General features: G+C 36.3%; 1 protein-coding gene across 2 annotated transcripts; it reads right to left on the bottom strand.

The window, feature by feature from the left end:
- Nucleotides 1-356: 356 nt before the first annotated feature.
- Nucleotides 357-8,918, bottom strand: LOC120331782 (uncharacterized). Of its 2 annotated transcripts, none has more exons than XR_013476678.1 (2): nt 793-8,918; nt 357-535 (listed from the first exon to the last, which is right to left on the bottom strand). XR_013476678.1 is itself a non-coding variant. In XM_078113671.1 (2 exons), the coding sequence occupies exon 2, from the start codon at nt 7,895-7,897 to the stop codon at nt 1,325-1,327; it is 6,573 nt and encodes a 2,190-aa protein (XP_077969797.1). In that variant the 5' UTR covers nt 7,898-8,281; nt 8,539-8,918; the 3' UTR covers nt 357-1,324. The 2 variants fall into 2 exon arrangements, 1 of the variants encoding a protein (XP_077969797.1); XM_078113671.1 differs by having other exon boundaries at nt 357-8,281; nt 8,539-8,918.
- Between the last annotated feature and the right edge of the window lie 6,522 nt (nt 8,919-15,440).

Here is a 15,440-nt window from a genome sequence, read left to right on the forward strand (position 1 = left end):
CTCACAGAAATATTTAAAATGAATAAAAGTAATGGCCTTCTGGGAAAAATTTTTATCTTCAACCACTGAAAATTTCAAAGCAATTGGTCCAGTATTCGAAGAGAAAAGCGTTTTTTCAATATTTCCACTAGGTGCGTTATTCTGTGTCAAACAACAAGAACAACATAATATTGAAACGATCGTTATGTCCACTACCGTACGTACGTGTCCAAAAAGGAATTGGTACTGTTGGCGCAGAGCCTTGATTAAATCTTAATTGTGGAGCGTGGACTCTGCCCACATAGGGTGTACGGATGGCCAATACCAATACTCTCGACGACCAGGTTGCACTCCCAAAAAGACGCGTACTATCACTGTATCAGCATAAGATGTTTTATTTTCTTTTGATGTGTTGCAAACAGTGTAAAACAATACGAACAGATGCAGTACTGCAGTATGAACAGATACACAGTACGAACAACAATACTTCAGTACGAACAGATGCACAATACAAAGAAGTACGAACAACAATACTTCAGTACGTCAGTACGGTTTTCTGAAATAACAAAAACAATAAATACACAAATAATAACAAGATCGGGGCAGTAACGTATCAGTAGGCCTATACTATTGTAAACAAACCCTAAATATCTTTGTTACGTCACACAATCACGTAATGACCAAATATGGCATCACTAACGGTTATAATAAATAAACACACAAATTACCTCTGCCGGCACTTTCAAGGCCTGACAGGAAAACAAATACAAACCATGTAAAACTTAGAATACAAAACTATATGTATAAACTTACTTGACGTTGTGTCCTCAAGGGTCGTCAAGCAGTAACTTGAACATTAAATCACAATAACTTGACTGAATTACTTAGCAATATTACAATAAAAACTGTGAGGAATATCAATAATACACTATTATTAGCAGTACAAATAAATACCGTACATTTTACTAACACTACAAGCCTAAGTCGTTCACTAATTAATCAATTATAAACCCTAAAATAACACTCTCAGAACGACATCAAAAGAGCCATCAGCCAGAAACTTCCAGAATCCTGCAGCGCGCGCGGTCCCCTGACGTCACTTCCACAAAGTCATTGTGGTGCAATAACCAAGCATTCGATAAGCTGGTCCATGGCGCCAACTTGCGGGGGAAATGATTTTACTTCAAGATATTGGCGGTAACACCCTGGCCCCTTGGAAATTGAAAATTTGTGTCCACATACACCAATTTACAGATTTCCACACACACATTCAAACAAATAACAAACACACAAAATATAACGAAATTGTGTCATGCAAAAGAAATTTCATGCAAAAACTAACTTGCTAATTACAAGCATGCAATAAAATAAGCTTTGTAACAGGTCTTTGAAGAACAGAATATTGGGTCTGGACACTAACAGATCGAACAAGGCCCTCCTTGCCAGGGAAAGTCTTGATAACTCTACCCAACAGCCAGGTATTTCGTGGCAAGTTATGATCCACAATGAGAACAATGTCATCCTCGCTCATATTACGTTGAGGTTTGTTCCACTTTTTTCTTTGTTGTAAAAGAGGTAGATATTCCTTTCTCCATCTTTGCCAGAAAATATCTGCCAAATACTGGACCTGTTTCCAGCGTTTCCTCGAATACACATCCTTTTGTTCAAACAAACCTGGTGGAAGAACAGGTTCTTGTTTTAATAACAATAATGAATTTGGAGACAGTGGTGTCAAGTCATTTACATCACTTGAAACTGTTGTAATTGGACGTCCATTTATAATAGATTCACATTCACACATTAAAGTGGATAGAGCCTCATCGCTTAAAGTTTGTTCCCGACAAATTGAATTAAATACCTTTCTGACAGTCCGAATTTGTCTTTCAAAAACACCACCATGATGTGAAGCGGAAGGTGTTTGAAATATCCATTTTATATTTTTCTGAAGCAGGAAATCATGAACTTGCTTCTGATTCCAACATTTGATTGCTTGTCGAAGTTCATGTTCAGCGGCCACAAAATTTGAACCATTGTCACTTCGAATTTCCAACACTTGACCTCTACGAGAAACAAATCTTCTTAAAGCCATTATAAATGAGTTCATGTCCAAATTCTGTGCGATTTCCACATGTACTGCACGGGTAGTTAGACAGGTGAAGAGAACCCCATATCGCTTAATATCACTTCTTCCTTGACGAATGAAAAAGGGACCAAAACAGTCCAGAGCCACATATGAAAATGGTGGTTTATCAGGAGTTAATCTATCAACAGGCAAATCCGACATTTCTTGATATTCGGGTTTACGCTGCTTTCTTCTGCACAAGACACAATTGTTGATAATTTTCCTCACTAATGAAGTCCCCTTTACAATCCAATAGTTCTGCCTAATTTCTGCAAAAACATATTCTCTTCCATTGTGTCCAGTTGTCCTATGAATATAATCAACCATCAGGGATGCAATAAGACTGTCTTTTGGTATAACAATTGGATGCTTAGCATCATAACTAATTGGAGCATCTTTGATTCTGCCTCCAACACGAAGAATATCATTTTTCAAGAAAGGACGCAGCGAAATCAAAGTGCTTGATTTTGAAATTTCTTGATTATTTGACAGCAAACGTATTTCTTCGCAGAAATATTTTGATTGTTCATATTTGATTATCTCCAATTCCGCATTTCGTAGTTCAGTAACAGAAAGTGGTTGAATACGATTTTCTTTTGGCAGTTTAGAAGGCAATTCATTTGCTTTAAGTTTTGAAAACAACATATTTTTACCTCGTAATATCCAGGCAAAAGCTTTCTTCAGACGAAACCAGTCTGAATATTTTGAAATTATACGATCTAGGACCGATTTTTCACTTGCTGTATTTGAAAAACATTGTATCGATTCTTTTTTCACCTCAAGATTATCCGTAGAGCAATTGTTCACAAAATCGGGCTGTAAAGGCCATTCCTCAGCAGCTTGCCACAAAAAATCAGGACCAGATTTCCAGTATTGGCAATTCAAAAACGCATCAACTGAAAGTCCCCTTGAGGCAACATCTGCTGGGTTCAGTTGTGAAGGCACATAACGCCATTGTTCAATTTCAGAGGTTTCTTTTATCAAGTTTACTCTATTGGCCACAAAAGTTTTAAATACTTTATCTGTATTTGCCAGGTATCGAAGAACAGTTGTACTGTCGGTCCAAAAATATGAAGCCGAAATTGGAAGTTTGAGTTCCTTTTTTAGAAATGCATCATTTTTAGCAGAAATTGTTGCTGCACAAAGTTCGAGTCGCGGTATTGTTGAACCATTTAAAGGGACAAGTCTGGTTTTTCCACTTATAATAGCACAATGAATTTGTTCATATGTATTTGTAATTCTAATGTAAGACACAGCACCATATGACTTTTCAGACGCATCTGAAAAATGATGAAGTTGTATATCGATTATTTTACCAAAATCTTTTGGTGTATAGCATCTCGGTACATTGAAATTCTTTAATTTTGGTAAATCAGAAAGCCATTTTAACCATTCTTTCTTCAATTCTGGTGGAATAGGATCGTCCCAATCAAATTTCTTCCTACATAAATCTTGAATCAAAACTTTCATAGGTTGAAGAACTGGCTGACCGAAACCAAGAGGATCAAAAATAGAATTAATAGTTGACAACAATCCTCTTTTTGTAGCAGGTTTATCCTTATGTTTGACACGAAAGCACAAAGTATCTTGTTCTACATCCCAAATCATGCCAAGCGCCTTTTCCACTGGCAGGTCATCCACTGAGAGATCCAATCCTTTGACATCTTTCGCACGATGCTCTTCCGGAATTGACAGCAAAACAGCTCGATCATTACTGACCCATTTTGTTATTTCAAATCCACCTTTGGATACTAAATTTCTTACATTCTTGACATGATCTATAGCTTCCTCAGCATTGGGTTTTGAATCCAAAAAATCATCAACGTAGAAAGCATCATAAACAGCATTCACAGTGCTTTCACTAAAATCTTCTTTATTATCTTCAGCAGTCCTTTTCAAGGCAAAATTGGCACAACTGGGTGAGCAGATTGTACCAAAAAGAAATGAAGTCATTCTAAAGCAGGCCACAGGTTGTGAGACATCGCCATTGCGCCACCAAAGAAATCTCAAAAAATCTCTATGAGGTTCGGAAACTTTCACTTGGTGAAACATTGCTCGGATGTCTCCTTGAATTGCAACGGATTGTTTTCGAAAACGAGCCAGAACACCAACCAAATTATTTGCAAGGTCTGGCCCCTGTAACAGAACGTCATTCAAACACAGTCCAGAAAATTTAGCTGAACAATCAAATACAACACGAAGGCTTTTCTTTTCTGGGTGGCGCACTCCGTGGTGACTAAGATACCAAGTTTTACCATCACATTCCCTTGAATTGTTGACCTTCTCTGCATAACCATTATCAATCATATCTTTTACAAAACTTTTGTATTCATTGTAGAAATCCGGTTCTTTCAAAAATCGTCTTCTGAGATATTCTAATCTTTGTTCTGCATGACTTTTGTTTTTTGGCAAAATCACATTTGGATTTTTAAATGGAAGATCAATTTCATAATGTCCATCCGTTGTCAAATGAATAGACTTGTTCACTCTTTCCATGAAAATTTCTTGATTAGGGGAAAATTCTGGTTTTTCGTTTTGTATCGAATCGACCACTTCAGTGCACATTTTACAAAGTGGGTGCACACTAGATTTGACAAAAAAATTAGAATTTGATCTTTCAACTTTCTTAGTTTTGGGCGGACAGCTGATCATCCATCCAGCAGGGCATCTCACAGCAAAATATTCATCTGGCCCGTGTACAATTTCCAATGGCTTATGTAGAGCAAAATTATCTTTTCCTATCAGCAAGCCAACTTTTTGATTTAGCCTGGGAATTACCACATCCTTGAATTCATGAAACTGATCCACATCCTTCTGTGTTGGAATATTTGAAACATCAATATCGATACATTTATTAGAAAACAGTTGACCCAATGCAATAAAATCAGATTCATCAAAATGGGATAGCTCAATGTCGTTAATAACAGAGCTTTTCTTTTGTTCAGTCACATTTGAAATAGTACGAATATTTAAATTTGTTTCCTGACCAGTGGCATTCAATCTTTGCATGAGCGCTTCACTTATAAAAGAACATGTTGAGCCAGTGTCGAAAAAGGCATTTGTTAACACAACATCATTCTGTCCTTTCACACGTACCTTGACTGGAGTTACGTTTAATAACACTCTTGCTTCACTGGCAGAATTCACAAACGCACTAAATTTATTTTCTTCTCTGTTTTCATTAGTATTTTTTGATACAGAAGCATCATCAGCAGGCTTATGATGTTCAGATTGATCATCCGCATTTACATTATCTGGGGGGTGCAAAAGCGTAGTATGCTTTCGCTTACAATTTGGAACTCTGCATGGGTTCTCGCGTCTGCACTGCCTTGACCAGTGCCCTTTTTGTAGACAGGAAAAACATAATTTCAAATCCCTCACAAATCTTTCTCTGTCCGCATGTTTCATGTTCCTAAACTCTTGACATTGATTCAGGAAATGAGTGCCACTGCATTTAAAACATTTAGGAATTGGTTTGTCAGCAGCGGAGACAGTTGTAGTAAAATATGACTTGTGTTGCTTCATTGGTTTATTTGCAATTTCTCTGGGTTTTTGGACATTATTTGTTTCAGGATTAGAAAGGTTTGACAATTCCCTCGTTTTCTTACGCACATATGACACAAGATGTGCTAAGGTCAAGTCCTTTTCTTTCACATGAAGAGTATCATCCACCAAAGTTCGCCAACCTGGCCTCCAAACTGATGGCATTCTCCACGATATTTTATCAATGATCATCAAAGACAGACCTTTATTTTTAATACCTTTTAATGTATTTTCACATGCAATTAATTCAGCAGCAAACATTGTTAAAGCTTCCAGGTCATTGGTTCTAAGTTGCGGGCCCTCTATAATAGAATTCAAACATGCCTGTTCAATTTGCAATTTATGGCCATAAGTTTCTGCGAGTAATTTCAACGCTTCATCATAGCATGCCGAACCTTTATGTTGGCATCCTTTTACTAGAGCACGAGCAGTGCCTCTTGTGTATTGTAACAGATAAACAAATCTTTGCTTTGCATTCTGCACCTTTGCAGCAATAACGGTATCAAAAATGTCAATAAAGTCGTGGTATTCACCAGGATCACCAGAAAAAACTGGAGGTTCTGTTGGAGGTAAATTTGCTTGCTGGGGCACATAAATCACTTGTGGTGATAATTGTATTGGTACCTGGCTTGGCTGGGGTATATTAATTTGAGTAGCTTCTTCATTAATAATTGGCATTGTCAGTCTATTGATGTCACCATTGGCTGCTTGTGACATGTTATAAATTGGAATTGTACCTGTATTTGAACTAAAATTGCTAGCAAAATCAGTGCAAGAATAAGTCATGCAATTACTGGTAGGTGCATTATTACTGGTAGTAGAAGCAGCAAAATAACTTGAGCTAGCAGTACAGGTAGGGCATGCAGCATATGAACTCATACGAATAGGCTGAATTTGATTTGCAAGCACATTTACTGGATTCACAGCAGAATTTATTTGTTTAGGAATTGTTATTGAATTATTAGCATTATGAGATGCAGTACTAGTCACAACCATACATTCATTCACACCAAGCACACTGGTAGTATGTGGACAACAAATTTCAAAACCTGGGGAGGATGAATAAACCGACATACCTTGATCGCCACCAATAGCAGGAACGGAACGCGTAACATCCCCCAACGTGTAACTTGGTTGATTTGCAGTTGTTAACATGGTCTGAGATGGCACAGTAGATTGAATATTATTTCCAATTGTAGCAGGAGAATAAGATCTTATTTCAGGTGGAGATACATTCTGTATCTCGTTACTATTTGACACATTTGTACAGGTGCCAAGTAACAGTTCACTTCCATTTGTATCGGAAATAGCAGGAAGGTCAAAAGGTAACCCCCTCTCTGCCATAGCTTCCGTAAAGTCAGCATCCAATTCTAACTGGGTGCGCTGATCTCTACGTTTTAGTTCATTTAGTTCTCTGTCTTTGCGTTTTTGGAAACTTTCCTTTTCGATTTGGCGCTTTCTTCTTAGCTCTTCTTCTTCCATTCGAATCTTTTCCTCCTGAATTTGACGTTTTCGTTTGATTTCTTCGTTTTCTCGTATTAACTTTTCTTCTTCAATTTGACGTTTTCGTTTGATTTCTTCGTTTTCTCGTATTAACTTTTCTTCTTCAATTTGACGTTTTCGTCTTATTTCTTCATTTTCCATTCTCACTTTCTCGCTCCAATCTGCTTCTTCTTGAGAAATGGAGTCTTGTAGCTGAATCTTTTCCAGCTCAATCTTTTTTTGTAAATTCAATTTTCTTGCTTTGTAAATATCTTGGATTTGAGAGTCACTGTAAGTGGATACCCGTGACATTACCGATGACGCAGTTCGGATACTTCGAGATCGTAACGAACCCCCAACACTGAAAACTTTTGATTTTTGTGAAACACTGTCACGTGATTGAGCACTATATTTTGATTTCGCTCTTGTGGTCATTTTGTGAACATTCATTTGCTTATCTTCGGCATTGAAAGATGCTACGGACTTCCCTTGTTTATTTGTTTCGTTTTCTATTTGGGAAACCGAATCCACATCAGACGATCTTCGGAAAGGGTCATGAATCGAGCCACTACCGGAACCAACAGGAGATAATATTTTTTCAGCAGCAACAACTTCAGGGTCAACTGCAGGCTCTTTCATTTGTGATGACAGTGTTATTGGAACTTGGGACGGTTCTAAATCATCAGATTCTTGTTCTAGCACCATTTCTTGTGCATTTTGAAAACTTTGTACATCTTCTTCAGTATATTGAACTGGATTTGACTCAGCCATAATTTTATGTCCACTGGTAGAGGCCTTTAAATTTAACAATTGTCAATATTTTGTAGAAAACGTCAAAAAACTTTATGTTGGCGCAGAGCCTTGATTAAATCTTAATTGTGGAGCGTGGACTCTGCGCACATAGGGTGTACGGATGGCCAATACCAATACTCTCGACGACCAGGTTGCACTCCCAAAAAGACGCGTACTATCACTGTATCAGCATAAGATGTTTTATTTTCTTTTGATGTGTTGCAAACAGTGTAAAACAATACGAACAGATGCAGTACTGCAGTATGAACAGATACACAGTACGAACAACAATACTTCAGTACGAACAGATGCACAATACAAAGAAGTACGAACAACAATACTTCAGTACGTCAGTACGGTTTTCTGAAATAACAAAAACAATAAATACACAAATAATAACAAGATCGGGGCAGTAACGTATCAGTAGGCCTATACTATTGTAAACAAACCCTAAATATCTTTGTTACGTCACACAATCACGTAATGACCAAATATGGCATCACTAACGGTTATAATAAATAAACACACAAATTACCTCTGCCGGCACTTTCAAGGCCTGACAGGAAAACAAATACAAACCATGTAAAACTTAGAATACAAAACTATATGTATAAACTTACTTGACGTTGTGTCCTCAAGGGTCGTCAAGCAGTAACTTGAACATTAAATCACAATAACTTGACTGAATTACTTAGCAATATTACAATAAAAACTGTGAGGAATATCAATAATACACTATTATTAGCAGTACAAATAAATACCGTACATTTTACTAACACTACAAGCCTAAGTCGTTCACTAATTAATCAATTATAAACCCTAAAATAACACTCTCAGAACGACATCAAAAGAGCCATCAGCCAGAAACTTCCAGAATCCTGCAGCGCGCGCGGTCCCCTGACGTCACTTCCACAAAGTCATTGTGGTGCAATAACCAAGCATTCGATAAGCTGGTCCATGGCGCCAACTTGCGGGGGAAATGATTTTACTTCAAGATATTGGCGGTAACAGGTACTTTTTGACTTTTAGTGTTTGGTGAATCTGTGAATACTATAGTGATGGTATGTTAGTCGTAATTTATAATAGTAGAATTATTTCTCCTAGACTGGGGGGGTATGTAACTAAAAATATCGTAACCCTGTAACCCAGTACGGTACCGGACTCACAGAACATAAGAAATAAAGTAGACTAGGCCCCCAGGTTACGATATTCGGGTAGAATATTGCAGTATTGAGGTGTTCCATAGAACGCCAAGTTACCTGTACCTACGTTGCCTTGAGGGGGGAAACTACTAGTTGAAGTCAAAGGTAAATCTAATCTATTTTGGATTAAACTAAAGAGACAGAGCTTAAGATGGACAACCGGCATTTGATATTTTATCCATATTAAAGTACTGAGCCAACTTAATGAAATACCATTGGCTGCTGAGCTAAGAATATACAGCGAGAAATTTTGTGCACATACCACCGTCTTCACCAATCCCCGAGCAAATCAAGTGACCGCAATGGAACTTGAAGCGGCAGAACGCAACGCGAATAACTTTGTTTGTTTTATTAATGTGGGCGTGGCTTTCTAGGCTAGTTTCATCCCCCTGATCAAGGGGAATAATTTCGTTTTCGTTTACCACAACTCTACAACTGGGAACACAAAGTGGTTTTCTAACAAGGGAAACATTTTGACCCGCAATGTCAAGCTCACCAGAACGCAATTTAAGCGTACAGTCATGTTCGACAAAATAATCCATGCCCAAAATTCCTTGAGCGACCTTAATATCAGCTACTACTATGGATTGTTCAACACAAACATGGTCAATGCACAATATCACCATTAAACGACCAAAAACTTGGGCAGAAGCCTCAGCAACCCTTCTGTTAAATGAAAGTTATTTGTAGTTTGTGTATATAATCTGTAATATTCGTATAATGTGAGGATATTTTTATCAACCAAATGCTTAAGGTAAATTTCTTATTGGTCAGGTCTGTTCAAGTAACCGAGATGTGACAAACTTTTTAAAATCATTCCCGTTAGTCATTTCTTTTTACATGCAGGCAAAACTCACATGATTTTATAGAGTAGAGCAAAGTTGTTCGATATACAATCACAATCGACGTTTTGCAGTATAGTCAAAAGAGCCTTCATTTAGTTTCTGAAAACTAAAAATACTTTTTCACTTATCCAAATTCAAATAATTAAATATATATATTGGATTTCACGTGATTCAAAAATATCACTTTAGAATACAGAAAAAATTAGTACAAATTCGAATACAAATTATTCGATTTCAGTCCTTCCCGATGTCTAATTTGCTTCTTCAATATCTAGCGCACTTCATCAATATACTATATTTAACCCTGTATTTTTATTATTGATATTGTTCAGGTCATGACGGTATGTTAGTCGTTGGGTCATGGAGACAAACAACTGTTATGAATATGATTATAGTAAAAGTGTTGTCAAGTCAAGGTTGCAGCAGTGCTTTATTCTACGCCTTTGTGTCCAACAAATATGTGGAACCTGGCCATATTACCTCAACTTAAGCTTGACAAACAAATAATTTTTGCATGCTAAAACATTCGAAGGAAACCTAGCAATGTCAATTTTTTCTCACTTGGCAAGTCTCCCACAGAAGAAATCAATAAAACATTTGAATAGCAACGAAAGGAACAACTATGATTGTACCTGTGTCTGTGTGCAATACGTTGACACGTTCCTGTCACAAAGCTGTAGAAGAGCCTGGATAAAATTTAGCACCTCTTCAGAATTGATTTTATGTTTTTTTAATTAAACTTTATAATACCACAAGTTTCACAATCGGGGCGATGGCATTTTCGCCTGACACGGCGGCTTAAACCATCAGTATTACCATGACGACTACCAGATCTATGTTCATTTCGAAATCCTATGACCTGTTACCGACAATATCTTGAAGTATAATTAATTCTCCCGCAAGTTGACGTCCGTCTGAGAGTGGTATTTTAGGGTTTATAATTAATTAATCAATGAACGACTTACGCTTTGTAGTGTTAGGGATATGTAGGGTATTTAGTTGTACTACTACTAATAGTGTATTATTGATATTCCTCACATGTGTCATTGTAATATTGCTAAATAATTCAGTCAAGTTATTGTGATTCAATGTTCAAGTTACTGCTTGAGGACACAACGTCAAGTAAGTTTATTCATATAGTTTTGTAGTCTAAGTTGTACATGGTCTGTATTTGTTTTCCTGTCAGGCCTTGAAAGTGCCGGCAGAGGTATAAGTATAAGTTTATTTCGACTCCATAATCAGCAATAGACGATAAAAAAAATAGATAAAAACAAGAGTAAAAGTAACTGATTATAGAATCGGGAAAGCGAACAAAACCTAGAGTAAGGTTTGAAACGTACAGATTTTAGATGGATAGGTATTGATAAAAGAAGAAGTACGTGTTCGCTCACCCAATTTTTGTTTATTTTTTATATCCGTCAGTGATGCCATATTTGGTCACGTAATATTGGTATTTAAGTATGTTTACACAATGACATTAAACAACATGATAAGCAACTCTGACGTCACTCCATAAGACTACATACGAAAGATTGTATTTCATGATACGCTCCAATGCACATATTTCTCGTCGTCTTTCGCGACCGTTTTCCGCTCGCTTTTGCTACTCGGCGTCTTCTTCACGTGTGGTACCTGCCGTTTTGCGCCTGTAACGAAAGAAAATAATCTCTATATCCAAGAAGTTTTGCTCACTTGGAAAGCTGAAATGGCAGACAAGCTGTAAAGAGTAATTCTGGACATCATAGACGTTTTTTATTTTATCAGAAAAGATTGCAAACGCGATAGCGTAAAGATTTATGTGGGACATTTTGCAGATAATGACAAAGTTCAAAGTTAGTAATTTTAATGTTTGGCTTAAACAGTGAAATTTCATTTAAAGAGGGTGTCATACAAAACAGCAAAACTGTTTTTACTTCTCTTAACCGTGCTGTGATACAATTCCATAACACAAAGTTTGCACCTATCGAACTTGCTTTAGTAGGTGAATTTATTAGACATATTTAGTTAATCGTAGGTAACATTGCTGGTACATAATGCCTCGTAGATAGGTTTGTGTCTAAGTTTAGGAATTTAGCTCATAGCCCACTAATAAATATTATCTTATATGCAGGAGGTTGCAGGGCAGATTTACCTTGCAGCCTTACCGATCACCTGACGATGCTCACTTAGTTTGGCTCGAACAAATCTTCTTGAAAGACTTGTGTGAATGGAAACTACCTATATGTTTTGCCTTCCTCCGATTTTAGAAGACAAATTTATTCTGAGGGATTCGCATATAATTTTCATTGATTGTTGGCTGTTTATAATTCAGAGTTAAAAAAAAATTTACGTAATTTACTGGCACCTTCTTCTTGTCAATACTCCAAGCTGAGGTAATAAACAAGACAATACATTTATGCCAATATATTCCGAGTGGCTGAATTGGTTTACCTTTATGATAGCAACGATTTTGTATTCAATACAGCAAGATTTTTTCAATTTAATTGAAGTGATATTATTTCCCAAAGCAATGCTTGAATCGTCTAGAATGGATCAGTGGTGTCAAACTCATGGGTTTTCGAGAGCCGCATTGCATGTTGGAAATTGTAAAAAGGGCCGCAGACAGTTTTTGATAATGTATACTTGAAAGATATTTTCAAGATAGTTTTAGTTTGTGACATATATTGGGATGCAACTAAACAGTTGGATTAAGTTTTATTATTTTCTTTAATTTCAAATGCAATTACATATTATTATTTGCATTCCACTATTATTGCAAGTTACTGTATTTATTACAAAAAATCATAAAATTCTATGTACAACCATCGAAATCATTTCTGAACAAGCTTTGGATAAGGAAAGAATAATACATACACTAAAAAAATGACTTAATCTAAATATATGGACCTAAAATTAACAAAAATACTACAATATAAACTCAATGTTTTTTTTAATTACATTTGTCCTGACGTTTGGCATCTTTTTTGTGTCACCAGCATACTAAGGCCATGCTGAAATGATTTTATAGTACCAACTCTAACTAACGCGGTCACATGATCATGGGTTAATCTGGATCTTTGCGAATGTTTAATTAATTCCAGTAATGCAAAAAAGTTACTTTTATCATTCCATGTATTGATCAGTAAAAAAACAAATGACAGATTTTTTCGACAAGACATTTCGCGCTACATTGCATGGCATAGGATTGCTTGAATTATTATCGATATTGATTTTTAGTAACTAAGTTGTTGTATAATTATATTGATATACAAACACATGGAAATTTTCTGTTCGAAGTTGGTCTTCGAATTTGTCATATTGACTACTGAGCTTATTGTGTTTTTTTTTATTGTACAGTACTGATGGAAATATGACAAATTAAACAATGTGCTTCAGAAAATTTTGTGAAACGCAGAAATATTGCAACTCCCATTTTCTTCGAAAATGCCACCTTCTTCATGTACTTTGCGTTTAATTTAATCACTCAAGTGTTTTATTCAAGTATTCTTTTGCTAGCTTGGTGTGTATTCTTAAATGGGTCAAAATGTAAACAAAAAAAATTTAATTTTTCAAAACTACTTTCAGTAAATTGTTTTCTGTGTGAATATTCAATTCTACATTAAAAAGTTTGACAAATCTGTTACATTTAGATAAAAAAAGCTTCCAAAATACTATTACAATTATTGTTAAGCGTTCGAGGGCCGCACTGGAAGTTCTCTGGGGCCGCGAGTTTGACATCCCTGGTCTAGATTGAAGTTGTCCAAAATATATAACAGTATTTTATCATGAATCATGATTATACCCTTTCCTGAATTTCTTCTATAGTACTACCAAAAGTTGATGAACCAAATATAACGCAGGTGATCCTCATTTTTCAAAGCTGTTTCAAGTATGTCTGGCATGTTTAGTGCTTTTTCACAAATAAGACCGCTTATGCAATCTTACGCATTGGAATTTTTAGTTATTTTCCTCAAGCTTTGCCGGATGTAGGGGCCATACACAACTCTACCGGAGGGTCAAATGCCTTTGCATGCCTGCATAGGTTGTTCTTCTATTGCAAACATTTATGGAGTATTCTAAATATATTTCTTGGAATCACACTGTCACTAATATATGTCGCCAGACTTCTGATATCTCCCCTTCTGCTACAGTCGTCCTGTGAATAAATAATAGGAAATTGAGATTAGACGAATAGTTGACAGTTTTGCTTTATGTCGGCTTAATTTTTTGATTGATATACTTACTATTTTTGCTATTGCCTCTTGTGCTGCAGGAGTCTCACAATGCTTAGACAGGTTTGTCCACAACTTTCACATCTGAAGAAAAAGAGGAGATTTATTAATTTTCGTTAAGAATAAATAACGCAGTCTATATGATTTAGAATGGAAAAGCTAATAAATCTAATATCTCATGTTTAATGTAAAAAATGTTTTACTGAATTTGGTATATAAATCAACTAATAAAAGGGTTTTGTCAGAAAATTACAAGCATTCGTGGCTCCAAATACTTGAGAGATCAGACTATACAATATAGACCGGTATGAGTGAAATGTTAGGTGAACTTGTTAACCCTTTGATTCAATACGCAAATAAAAGTGAATGAGCAATAGTATGCTACAGCAATGAATATATATTTCTACACTGATTAGAAAAATCTAAATGGAGGTGCATGAACTATTTGAAACCATAAGGGGTAAGTAAATATGCAATTTCGGCAAATGGGCAACTACGTTCCGTATTGATTTGATAACTTCGTAGTATTTGACAAAAACTGGCTTTCCCACATGTACTTAACAGTGCTATGCCCGGGTGTGATATACAACAATAGTATTTACCTTACCTTTGTCCGATTTCTTTTTACCTTCAATTTTCCAAAATATCATTAAAATCGACAACAACTGTCAAAGCAGGCACGAACACCATTTGTGCCACTGCTATGCCTTAAAAGCAGCACACATCCGCTCGTTTTCGTTTCGCCAAGTATGTGCATTGGAGCGTGCTATCGAATACGATCTTCGGCCAAAAATGCCGGAGTTGCGCATCATGTTGTTTAATGTCATTGGTTTACATTAGTATAGCATAGGCCTACTGATACGATACTGCCCAGATCTTGTTACTATTTGTGTATTTATTTGTTTTCGTGTTATTTCAGAAAACCGTACTGTGCATCTGTTCGTACTGCCGTACTGTGCATCTGCTGTTCGTACTGTTTGTATTGACAGACTGTTCGTATTGTTTCACACTGTTTGCAACATATCACAAAAAAAATAAAACATCTTATGCTGATACAGTGGTAGTACGCGTCTTTTTGGGAGTGCAACCTGGTCGTCAAGAGTATTGGTATTGGCAATCAGTGTCCACAACTTATGCAAGCGATGAGTACGATAAGACTAGTGCTGATGTCAACATTTCTTTCAGTGTATTGGGCCATTCCAAGCAAAAGTTGAACTTCATCAATTTTTCAAAAAGTGCAGTAAAAGTAATTCTTTTGTATTTT

The sequence above is a fragment of the Styela clava genome, chromosome 6, assembly GCF_964204865.1.
Source record: "Styela clava chromosome 6, kaStyClav1.hap1.2, whole genome shotgun sequence".
Classification (NCBI taxonomy): Eukaryota; Metazoa; Chordata; class Ascidiacea; order Stolidobranchia; family Styelidae; genus Styela; species Styela clava.